Source organism: Contarinia nasturtii, unplaced genomic scaffold, assembly GCF_009176525.2.
Source record: "Contarinia nasturtii isolate CC-2019 unplaced genomic scaffold, AAFC_CNas_1.1 Cnas_scaffold_350, whole genome shotgun sequence".
NCBI lineage: Eukaryota > Metazoa > Arthropoda > Insecta > Diptera > Cecidomyiidae > Contarinia > Contarinia nasturtii.
The window spans coordinates 1,333-14,442 of NW_022197705.1; the positions used below are offsets into that span (position 1 = coordinate 1,333).

Sequence of the window (13,110 nt, forward strand, 5' to 3'; positions counted from 1 at the left end):
CTTTTTAACGAATTGATAAAAACTAAATATTGTTAATTTGGCATGCGAAGCATCCTCACAATTTTTCATAAATGTTCGCATTTTAAATAGCAAAAATACTACTTCGGATGAGTTCCCTTGGATAGTAAGCAATACATGTTACTATATTTGCGTTTATAAAACTATTCACTTTTATTAATTCCAGGCGGCTTTGGGTTATTTACACGATGATTATAAAGTGACCTTTGATTGTGCAGGTACAATAATGTCGGAACATTTCATACTAACCGCTGCTCATTGTGCATCAGATCCTCGACCAGATGTCGTTCGATTGGGAAGAGTGAGTAAAAATGTTAACTCATGTCTGATGTTTCATTTTTTTTTTCATTCAGAAACAGAATACTCTAAGCGATGATAATGAAAAACCAGAAAACTGTAACATTAAGGTAAAAAAGAATAAAAAATTACAATAGTAATCATCAAATACAAACCTGATCCATAAGTAAGAAACCTAACGAAATCAGTAGATACTTAAAACAAATCAACAACTTTTGGTTTCTTATTTATAGTTTATCAGTCTTATCATTTACTTTGATTAAAGCAAAATCATTTTCTTCGAAACAGAAGATAATAAAACATCCATTGCATTAATTCGAGTGACACAGGAAATTTCTTTCAAATATACTATTTCGCCCGCATGCCTTCAAACTGATTCAAATGACATGCACGTTGATGTGCCGTTGATTGTGACTGCTTGGGAAGAACAACAGCCAAAAGTGAGTTGTAATGTATGTCAAAATCCTTGAAGCACAACATAAATTTGGTTATTCTTTAATATTAGATTTGAATACATCAAATATTCTGCTGAAAACACAATTGAAAACAATGCCACTGTCCAAATGTAACCAAACGATAGCAAAATAATCGCATTATCAAGATGGCATTAGCCAAGGGCAGTACTGCACAGTATCATCATATTTGGATCAAACTCTCTCTCTCAGAGACAGCAACACTGTGTTCAACGCATTTCGCGCCTAAAGGTAAGTTAGAAACGTTAAACAAGCGGTTTTACCCTTGTTTTTTAGAGTTCTATACCAGTTTTCCCAATTTTCATACGCGGTGCTTTATACTATATATGGAAGAAGAAAAAAATACTCCGCCAAATGTGTACCATCTTACCATCTATTGGTAAAAACTGGGAAAAAACTGTCAAAAAACAAATATTTTGAACGTTGATATACTAATATTTCGCTTTATTTTCTTCTTTAAATTTCCATTTGCCAATATATTTGAATTTCTATTAATTATACATGATAAAATGGAACAATTTCAATGGAGGGGACACATATTATGTATTTGCGTCTCTCTGTGTGTGTATTAAATGAGAGAGTTTATCTGTTTTTTTTTTCTTTTAATAATTAAATCTAATTTTGGGTGCTATCAAAGTCGCGACACAAGTTGAGAAAATATTTCAATGTTGTCTCTCCCAGTAACGCATTAAATGGAAATCAAAGAGGAATATTCCCCATTCAAAAGATGATTGTTTTTGTCGGACAGTGTTTGACGCCAATTTAACCCTCCTGCAGACAGAATGGGTCTATGAGGCCCAGCAACTCATAAAAAATTGAATAAAATCCAAACTACTAAATCAATTTTCTTGAAACTTGCGCGTTAAGCTAATGATATCGATACATAAATAAAAAAATATATAACGGTAAAATATTAAATTATAAAAAATTGTTATTCGACAAAAACCAAAATCTCACTTCAACCAGACAGTATGGGCCTTTCAGGCTCACCATACAAAATGTATGGAAATCCATGTATTTAGAGAAAATTTTGCAAACAAATTCTATTTTTTTTCTGTTTTCTGTCTCCAATGGTTTTATACGAATTCAATAGCTGCACATAAGTGAAGATCGGACACAGTAGCGTAGCCGTATAGGTGGTGCGTATGTCCGAAAAAAATTCAATGTGTGATGACTGCGCATACTAATGCGGTCGCGACCACAACGGACTCGTGTATAATACATATGAAATAGTAGCAATAAAACGTCCGTTCAGTTTTCTTATTTTCTTTGGTGAACGAATATTTCATTTAGCTCTGTTAGTGGAAGGCTTTTTTTGAGTTCGCAATATAAATTACGAAAGTAACATAAATTATGTTACATACTTTATTGAGTTAAACTTTGTATATACAAGTACAAAAATTTCTACTTGAACTGTCTGAATCATTAGTTTACGATCAAATTGCTCGCAGATCGACTCGTGGCATGGACATGGAACATCAGTAGTTTTGAATCAAGTTCGCTAACATTTGAAAATTTCAGAAGTCTCTGAAGAACCATCGACAAACTCATCATCTCAAAGACGTCGATGTCATTTATGTCCAGCTCGGTCCAGCTTCACTCGGTCGAAAAACAAAAACTTGTTGTGGCAAATCTAACAAAAACGTTTGCGGTGAACATTCAACCATGACGGTTTTGTGTTCAAAATGTGGAAAAAAACGCACACACAAAACTGATTCTTCCGATTCCAATTAATTTTTTTACATTTATTCAATACTTTTATTTTTGTTTCTATTCATTCATCTCGTTTTTTTCATTTTCGTCGAATAAAAACAGAAAAAAAAATCAAAATTGATATTGGTTTTATCATTTTGAAATTATTTCCATACATTTTGTACGGTGGGCCTGAGAGGTCCATACTGTCTGGATCTGTTATTATTATGAACTGTCTGCAGGAGGGTTAAAAACAAACAAATGAAAGAAAAACACTCCAAATAATCTATTTATTACAGTGTGTCCATAACATATAGAAATAGCACTAAATAGTGTCGATATCTATACTATATTGGTCCACTATATATGTAAGATATTCCGCAAGACACCGTATCTCACGATAGAAGTGAGTGCGGACGGCAAACATGTTGACGCATACACACAGTTCTTTCTACTGCCGCATGGCAATTTGTGATTTTTTCCGTCTACACTGGCTTCGATCGTGCGATACGGTGCCGTGCGGCAATATCTTTCATATATAGTGGACCGATATAGTATAGATATCGACACTATTTAGTGATATTTCTATATATTATGGACACACTGATTTATTACAACCGATTTTTGTTGCTTTTTTGGTTTTTTCCTGTTTTCTGTCTCATTTGTTTCGCAAATTCTTGGAAATTATTATCATTTGCAATGTCTGTTTATTGATGGATTCAAATTCATTTTCGCTTTTTAAAATGTTTGGCAACAAACTTAACTAATTACACTTGGCAAATTACACCACAAATCAAAATAAATCAAACATAAATGTACGTTGATACAAATAAATTTTCCTAGAAAAAAAGCAACAAATGACGACGTCGTCGTCTCGCGTATAAGTAGTACTGCAGCCCAGGTGAGCTGTGGTGCTTGATTTTTGTCAACTGAATGTGTCCATGAAATATTTATCAAAGAATAGATTCTCGTTTATTGTAGATTTTTCTGTTTGCTTAATTTTCCATTCTAAATGGTTAACGTCGCAAATATGAGAGTTCTGAGTGTCGATAAACCAATTGCGTTGACGTATGATTGTGAGGGGTGAGTGTGTTCGAAAAGATGAAGAGTGATTAAAAAATGTGTTTCTGTACATAAAAACAAGCAATTGAGTCAATTAAAAAAAAAATAAGTACTATTTTATGAGGTAAAACTACTCTGCAATTGGTTTTTTTCTTTGTTTCTTCATATTGGCATATTGTGGACACAAGCGCACAAATGACTCGCGTTCATTTTTCGATCATTCTTTTATTTCTTCAATTAAAAAAAATGTATTTTGATTGTCAGTCAGTTGCCTTTTTTTCAATTGGTAACCAGTACTTTGCATAATCAGGATTTTTTTTGTAAATGTGAAAACCCCTATGGGGTACAATTTCCTAATACCGTTGATTGATACGAATTTAGCGAGTGACTGACAGTGAATTCGATTACGAATTTCTAATTCAAACGGTTTTCAAGAAATAAGAAATGCAACAATGTAGCTCTGCTTAATTTTATTCTCTCTCGCCCTTTCTATCCTTTCTTTGTTAGACACATAATCAGCATTGAGCAAGAAATGTAGGTATTTAGAGTACGCGGATGTGATTAGGCATCCATCCCAACTGAAATCGAAATGCAATTTCGATGTTGCGATGACAACGAAAAATCGTTGATTGAAGACTTGTTGTTGCTTAACGTATTCAATTTTTCACACCAATTCACGCCGTCGCCACCGATACTGTCCACTTTCGATGAACCATTGTGTGATAATGGCATTTGATTTCTTATACTAATTGATCCCTCAAACAAATTTTTTGGCCATGTTTTGCTTGGCTTATGCAATTTCTTTTCACTCTCCTCAATTGCACATTTTATATTATCACCTGTTGAAAATCAAAAATAATATGAAAACAGTTACAATCAATTTTTGTGTTTTTTTAAAGCGAAGATTTACCATTTTCTTCTGTAATTTCGTATGCAATGCCACCCCAAGCCAAACGAAATACCCGTTCACGCCATCGTATCGCCGGATTCCATAGTGCATTAAAGAACAAATATGGTCCAGTGCATTCGCGTAACAGCCATCCAATGACAAATTCAAATTTATTAAATGGTAACGTGCCATTTTGTACGATTGACAACATTAGCCAATCGCTTAGCAACCACATTAGAATGTGTACTAAATAAAAGACAAGCGCATCCCAATGAAATAGAACCGATACAGACCATGAAGCCAATGCACCCAAAATCATGCATTCTGATAACGGTTCCAATATGATCATTGTGGGCAACATAGCAACACGCAATTTAACCCAACGCGTTAATCGTGCTTGAAACGTGGATATATCACAAATGCCGGAATTTTGCCATGCAGGTTGACTGCTTATGGCCAATTTCCAACCACGATCCATGAACGCTTGTGCAATGAAAAAATCTTCGGCCAAATAACAACTGAATGCCTGCAAACCACCTAATTCAGCCAACACATTTTGTCGCATCAAACATGACATGCCCGTGTGACAATTTATACCCAATAAATCAGCTGATAAATAGATACGCGATTGTATGGTTCCGAAAAATATCTATTGATAAGGGATGAGAATTGGATAGTTTATTTTATGACATCGGCTCAACGAAAATGATTATATAATTGGATAATTTGCACCTACATACCTTTTCAAATGTTGCCGCAAATCCTTCGCGATCACACGTGAATGGCATCTGATGAACCAAACCCACTTTGCTAGTCATGTATTCAACCATATCGAGTAACGTATCCTCTTTCACTGTTTTAATGATATCAAGTACAGCAATAATTACCATTTTTTTTGTTTTGTTTCAACATGGGCTTTAAACTTCCAATTAATAAGGTTAGATTACTTACTTCGAATACCACAGTCTGATATCATAACCAGTTCATATTTAGCTGCCATATATCCTTGATGCATGTTATTTATTTTTGGATTGACTCCAACATTTGATCCACCTGTGCACAATGATACCACGCCATAAATTGAAGAAATTTAAAAACGGAAAAGATCGAGAGAGGAAGACACAAAATGCACACAATACAATATAATTAATGACGCAAATAATAGGTATATTGATTCAAAATGACGTTATTCATTTCAATCGAAAAACGATTGTTCCACCCACCTATGAATAATCTCGAATCGATCGTTGGATACTTTTGCCTCAGTGTTTGCACAACGTCAATCGCCGGATCACAGTTATCCTCAATACAAAATAGAAGCTCATACTGTTCGTTGTTTCCAAGCATAAAAAAAGAAGCGGAACAAAAAAAGAAAGAAAGTAAGTAAATTAAGTTAATTATTTTATTTTTGTTTCATTCATCGAAGATGGTTGCGAAGCAGCAATAAATAATTTATTCGTTTCAAATCCATCGTAGTTACGATGGAAACAATGCTGCTGGTATTCGATATATGCAACGAACACTTTATTGACTTCAACTTTGACACCAGTTTAAATGTGAAATGATCATTGCATTTACATGTTGAACTGTTACACAAACAAAATTCACCGAAATATTTTGGATAAATAGCGATAATTCTTGATTGATGTCAGATAATAACCTCGGAACGATTGATGAAGGAAATATACACAGGCCAGTAGTGTGCGAACGGTGGGAGAGAGGTTTACTTCCGTGGCTTTTGAAAAATTCCCCCCATTTTCTAGGGTTTTTTGAGATTGAATGAAATTTTGTAAATCGCCGCTCTTCGAAATCCAATCTTGCAAGCTACTGGCTCAGCATATATAAAAATGGTTTGGAAATGGTATATCTCTCTCGCAAATCCAATTCGAGAAATTGCAAATGTGAGCATTGTTTAATTTGTTAAATTAAAAAAATAAATTCAAAAAAAAAGCATCAGAATATCACATTTCACGCAACGAATGCCCGATTAGATTATAAAACATCAACTGAATTCTAAACTAAGCTGAAAAATCATCAACATATGCTGAACATAATCAACAATTAAATAGTTGCTCTTTAGGAGATTAATTTATACTTAATTTGAAATAATTTATTTCCAAGCAGTTTGTAGCCGCCACAGAATTCCACACATAAGCTGCCTTTTAAAAAATCCAATTAACAACAAAATGTAATTAGAGGTCTTATGTTCGTTTGTGGCGTGGAAATTTTATGAATAGAATCAAGAATAGACGTAAGGGGAATCAAAGCGATTAAAACCCATTTTGTTTGTTTGTTTTATCGCAAAGACTAGACAACAAAATATTGTTCTTTAAATTTTTCTTTTGTTTAAAAATGTAACAGAAATAGATCACTTCATTTACATGATAGAATGTTGCATGTTTGACGTGCATGTCGAAAGAAGAAAATCCTGAATTCATCATTACCTTTATTTAACATCTATTTTGACATGTTTACTTATATCGTAGACATTATACACATTATCATATCTGACCGTCTGGTTAACATGATATTGCAAGCATTCAAGCACTATGAATGAATGCAAATTGAACCCACACACACTCACACCTATGCTTGTATAGAGACAGAATGCGATACTATAAATCATTTCAATTAGATTTTCTTGGATTGAATCAGTATTCGTAGAGTCAAAAACGACAATGCTTGTATAATCTGTGTTAATAATTGCAATTACTTATATACATTTAAAAGTACGTATTGTAAATTCAAGCAGCTGATAATTGTATGAAATTGGAATTTCGTTTGTATAATTGACACCTCGAATTGAAAACTATCATTTTTTTTGTATGACTTTAAATTTAGACATTTTATAATGATGATAATGCATCACATCATCTTTTTGATAATATTGGAGCATGACGAACGGGGTTCACATGAAAAAAAAAAATGTTAGCGTTCAACAAATATAACTACGCAATAGAAATGATTTGGAGATGATGGCACACACTAATTGGCCCACATATTTAAGTCTCGACATTACTATATTTATAAATAATCCTAATTGAATATTTCTGAATGAGCGTATGCATTGAGTCGTTCATTCGCGTGAATGTGACCAAAAATGCCATTTATATTTTTTAAAGCCAAAATATTCAAATCCAATTGTTTTTTTCTCCACAAGTTATTGCACATAGATTTAAACCAGAACCATAAACGAATTCCATACATTCCTTGAATACCAGCAGCGATTTGTTTCTAAAATGTTGTTTTTTCTTTGAATAATCACATTTGATTAGCTTAAATCGATTTCTTTATAAACTAGAACCTCTATTTAACGGATTATTATGACATTGGTTAAATTTTATGCCAATTTTGATCAAAAGGCCGTTTTTGTTTTCAATAAACAAAGCCTAATTATTTTCTGTTGCTCAGCCTATGACTGAGAGCTGATTCTTGCTGAGACTGTACAGAGAACGATACATATTTCCCTTTGCCTTCGTATGTGCTGCCGTTGAAGCTGTTGCCGCTGAAGTATGTGAAAACGAACTCTGAGCGAAGCTCGACCGACCTATATTCCCCTTCACTTCGTATGTTCGCTAGTATAGTATGTTACCATTTATGCCGTTGTATTTTATGCATGAATGATACCATACAACCAACATACGAAGGCAAAGGGGAATATGAATCGTTCTTTGCACAGTGTATCCGTTTCGTATGCGTGAGCCGTACAAGCTCAGCAAGACTCAGCTATCAGTCATAGGCTCAGCAACAGCAAATAATTGGGCTATGTCAATAAATCAATATCAATCAGAGAAAGCAGAGAAAATTATATTAATTGAGGTTTGATGAGAAACAAGTGATTTAAATTTTTAAATATATGTCAAAAAATGTCAATATACCGGCGTATTTGGCAGTTTTATGAACCGTTATTAAGCTCCAATAGCGTAAAAAAGTAGCTTCCGTTCAAGCAAGGTTCCACTGTATTTCGTTAAAGAAAATTGTGGCATATAGACTGTGTTTCTTACCGTTTGATAGTTCATAGTAAAAAATGTTTCCAAATTTTGTTGCAAATTTGGGTCAACACCCATAAGCGGTTTTAGAATTGATATTGATGGCAGCGGTTGTATTTCTCTAACTAAATTGGTGGTGGATGACAATTGCGCGCTAACTGATGGTAGTGGCGACGATAATGTTGATGATGGCAGCGCTGTCGATGTTGACGACGACAAAGACGGCGTTGTTGATGATAATATTTGTTTTTTCTGTTGCTGTTGTGTTTGTTGCTGTTCGGTGACTTGTTCAATTTCCAATGTTTTCGACTTTTTTACCGAAGCCTTAACTTTGCGATGTAATTTAAATTTGCTATACCATACAACAATTGAATTGACCCGAAAATGTGATCGAAACAAAAGACGCAAACATAATCGAAATTAATCTTCCGCTTGTACAAAACACTTATTACAACTAATTATTACATTGTTTGAGAAGAGTTTTACGTGCCCATTTATACGTACCCATAGCTAATAGCAAGCACGTGTAATAGCCACTTGCCACACCAAAATACGAAGAAAAATATCGCAAATCCATAAATAGTATATATCATCGGTGACATTTTCGCTGAAGTTCATCAGTCGACGATGATTCCTTTGGCATTCTTTTTTCCGACGTTAATGTGGTTCGGCGCCACAATATGTTTTTGGTTGTAATTGGAAAGCCTTTACTCGTCGGAGGACACACAAATTAGTTTTTTTTTTTTGCAGTACAGAAAAGCAATGACGATTGAACAAAAATAAAAAGATTTGTGTCAGGCAAAATCACTGTATCGTTAAATTTGGCATTGTCGTTCCAATTTTTATGGGGGTTTACAAGAGCATAGCCAAGAACCAATTGCTCATACGTAAAATTTTCGTTTTGTTTCACAAAAACGCACACTCATTCACATTCATAATATATTTTTTACTGTAGATATATCACATTTTTATTGCACACACTCTATTATTTATTAATTATTTTTGTTTCTCCTTTAATTTTGGCTGTCAAAACGCAATGTATAAATTATGATGATGCACTGTTCGTTATGGAAACTGATTTGTTTGTTCTATGTCTCCCTGTCCTTCTGTCTATATCAATCAAACTCTTTGTGTTTGCGTCGTTTTATTTGGTACTGATTAACGCATCAAAATGTAAACACAAATATTTGTCATTTTAAATCAACAAAAAAAATAAACACTTAACGCCGACAATTTACTTGTTGTGTTTCGGTTTTACTGTGCGGATATATTTTTTCCGCTTCTTTCACTAAAATGGTCTTTATTTATTACATTGTATCACATCACCTTCAATTTTGTTCAAAAAACATACATACACGAAAAAAATGCGACTTTTGTGTGATTCTAAGATTTGTTTGCGCAAAAACACTATTATTACGCGATCCGTCCCAGTAAATCTGAATATTGTTAAAATAATGAAGAATGAATACCATACACGCCCCAAACCGTATACGCACTTTGTTTACGTTTGACGATTTGATTTGGTTTGTATCGTGTGTTGTGTTTGGAGTTAAGAGCTAGAATGGATTTACTTTTTTCTTTGCATAATCTTTTAACGGTCGTAGACACTCGCGCTCACCACTCAATTTGACATCGAGCAATATATTCTTCATTCTTTTCACACGACCGGTGTTGACCACAAAATGTGTTCGGTCTCCTTCCCACAAAAAAAATATTGCTCTACAGAACAGCGGTGTGTGTGAACTACGTTCTTGGTCGTATTTACCGTCGCCTTGTATATGTTCAAAGTGTTAATTAATAAATGTTTCTTCAAAACTTAATCGCTCGTTGTCTAATTGTTCACTAGGCAATAAAATTATTTACACACACGATGATAACTGATTGTTATAGATAAATACGTAATTCTTCTTTTGTACGCTTCTTATTGTATTGATTTCGTTTCTTTTTTTCATCTTGCTAATTAATCAACATTTTTAACTTCCCGTTCGATATAGATGTGTAGTGTTGACGTATCAAATTCACTCGATCAACTGTTGTCTGCTAATTTTTATGTTGCATAGTTTTCCTGTTGAATGCGAAAGAGACATAAAGAAACCACATATTATTCAAACAATAATATTAGCATGCAGACGAGAGTGAAAAAATTTAAACGACTAAATCCAAGAATGAAGTGTTTCATTGTAAAACTATCACAATCCTATTGTTCATGGCACTGATAAAGCTGCTCACTTATAACACATAATTTCAAAGCGATGAGGTAAAATGTGTGACCGAAAAAAACTCAACAACAATAATACCATGGCACTGTATTCAATAATTAGGTTCGGTTTGGCTATCATTTGATATTTTTTGCCATAAATTTCATTTGCTCATGCTCAATAATCGTTCTTTTTCTTTTCTATAGTTCGTGTCGTTTTCTTTCCAGTCAAACCCATCCATCGTTGTGTGCCAAGCATACGTTTCACTTTCAATTTGATGATAATAACCCTCAAGTTGAGCGGCTTTAACGCCGGTGCACTTGATTGTATATTTTCTCCAGTTCATTGTGGGTCATACATTTTCGTATTTAATATACATAAGTTTTATGCTTTTGTTTTTATTTCGTTCATTTTCGCTGTTTGCTTAATGTTTTTTATGTATTCGCTGTTTGCTTAACGACATTGCTGCAATTATGCTTCAATGGGGGAAATGTGTGCAGTTTTGTATTTATGCGTTCGTATGTGTATATATGTGAATGTGTCAACATTTCACCTTAATCGCAAATTTATCCAGAGCATATTATGAAAATATTCAGAAATAATATAGGCAAGTTATAACACAGTCTTCATATCTAATCAGCGCAGCTGCTTATCACTGATTGTTTTTTTTCTATTAGTCATTCGTTAGCTTGATAGAAAAAAAAATCAGCAAAAAAACAGAACCGAACGTAATCTGAACAATTACCATCACAAAAATAAGTCAAATCGATTTAGTACGAAATACGGCCAAACGACTGACCGTTCGACCGGTCAATCACTCACTCAAATGACAAAACAACCAGCACTGTGACAAACAAGAAAAACAACTCATTTTTGAACTTGAGCCGATTTATTTAATCAAATTCAGTTCTATCGGATCTTGACACTGAGTGAATTTTTAAGAAGAATATCGATATGTGAGTGTATGCGCTCGATTTGATGTAATGATTAATTAATCATGTGATACACTTGGTCGACATAAAACATCGAATTTATGTAGAACAACGAGAACAGCAACATGAATACAACAAGTTTCAACGACAACAACGGATCGAATGATAATCGTATGAGGCAATTACGCTCGTCGTTGTGAATTCTCGTATGTATGAAATTCTTCTGAACTTTGCTTTCGATAAAACACTGTTTCCTCGAAGTCATGCACATGACTCATTAGCTGGCGTCGTAGTTTACACAAAACAATAATACTGCTAGTGTTGTTGCTGTGGTTTTTACTATTTTTACTGCTGCTGTTATGCCTCTTTTTTTTTGCTTTGATGATTGCTTTGCCCGAGAGGCTGAGTAAACGGCGCGAAACAAACAAAATGCCATATATATGACGGCCTAAGGAGAAAACAATAACATACCGAAAAAAAAAAAACATATATAGGTAAAACAGCCTACTTACATAAGAAACACATGTAAGTAGGCTGTTTTACTTTTGCGCTGTCTGTTTGTATATTTGGTTTTTGCTCACATAAATTTGTATTCGTCTTTTTGCAGAATATTCTGTATGTTATTGTTTTCTTCTTAGGCCGTCATATAGCAATAGATTTTCGATTTCTTAAAAAATAATTTATATCGTCGAATGCAATACGAAGAAATATTACATCAAAATCAAATAAATGTGGTTTTGATATTGAGAGCGTTCGATTTTATTGATTGGTTTTATCGGCGTAGAAAAAAACACTGAATCTCGTAAACACAACGCTGAACGTGTAAAACTTGTTTAATATGCGCTTTTCTTAATTTGCAATTTGCCACACAACACTTTAGACATTTGCAACGAAGTGAATGCGATCGGTTGATATATTTTTTTCTTAATTTCGATGTATCGAAACATTTGTGTAATATATGTGTATTTTGCGATCGCAAATAATTCCGTAGCTAAAAGTTATCGAGTGGGCATAGAGAATATTCGATGGTTGCTATAAAGTATATGTATACGACGGCTATATTATTCCATAAAATAGCAGTTGACATGGAATATGCCGTTGTTGATAAGTCGCAACAAAATAACAACAAAAACATTTATTTGGCAATGACTTCATTCAATGTGTTCAGAGCGATTCAGAGCAAATGCGAACACTGTATGTACATAAATGGTCAATTCGGCAAATTTATCTGATATTGATCGATTCAAATATATTTGTTATAAAATATATTGTATATACATCAATCGCATTTACTTTTGACAGAGAGCTAAGTACAAGAAAAATATTTCATATGATACTTGGTTCACATTCACTCATGTCTGTGATGATAAATGACGTAAGTCCTTTTCAAGTACAAAAATTACCGTCTAAGTTATTGCGTATTATCAAGAGTCATCATTGTGTCATCATCAAATTTAATTGTTCAAAATACAAAATGTTTTGTGTTAATTCCATTATTATTTATTCGCTCGTTTGCAATGTACCAAATACAACATAACACGCATAGCATATAACATAGTT

General features: G+C 33.6%; 1 protein-coding gene across 5 annotated transcripts; it reads right to left on the reverse strand.

Moving 5' to 3' along the window:
- Window positions 1-1,350: 1,350 nt before the first annotated feature.
- Window positions 1,351-12,421, reverse strand: LOC116338046 (ceramide glucosyltransferase-like). 5 transcript variants are annotated; one of them, XM_031763087.1, is made up of 8 exons: window positions 12,265-12,421; window positions 8,925-10,485; window positions 8,436-8,772; window positions 5,655-5,757; window positions 5,383-5,484; window positions 5,172-5,284; window positions 4,453-5,080; window positions 1,351-4,381 (listed from the first exon to the last, which is right to left on the reverse strand). In XM_031763087.1, the coding sequence occupies exons 2-8, from the start codon at window positions 9,020-9,022 to the stop codon at window positions 4,104-4,106; spliced, it is 1,659 nt and encodes a 552-aa protein (XP_031618947.1). In that variant the 5' UTR covers window positions 9,023-10,485; window positions 12,265-12,421; the 3' UTR covers window positions 1,351-4,103. The 5 variants fall into 5 exon arrangements, with proteins under 5 accessions (XP_031618947.1, XP_031618949.1, XP_031618948.1 ...); XM_031763089.1 differs by lacking the exon at window positions 12,265-12,421 and adding an exon at window positions 11,891-11,983; XM_031763088.1 differs by lacking the exon at window positions 12,265-12,421 and adding an exon at window positions 11,543-11,716.
- Window positions 12,422-13,110: the final 689 nt, after the last annotated feature.

Coding starts and splice junctions, on each gene's coding strand:
- LOC116338046 (XM_031763087.1), bottom strand. CDS start 9,022: ATGTCACCGATGATATATACTATTTATGGATTTGCGATATTTTTCTTC. Junction 8,773..8,924: donor GTGCTTGCTATTAGCTATGG/GTACGTATAAAT, acceptor TGTATGGTATAG/CAAATTTAAATTACATCGCA. Junction 5,758..8,435: donor TTACTATGAACTATCAAACG/GTAAGAAACACA, acceptor AACAACGAACAG/TATGAGCTTCTATTTTGTAT.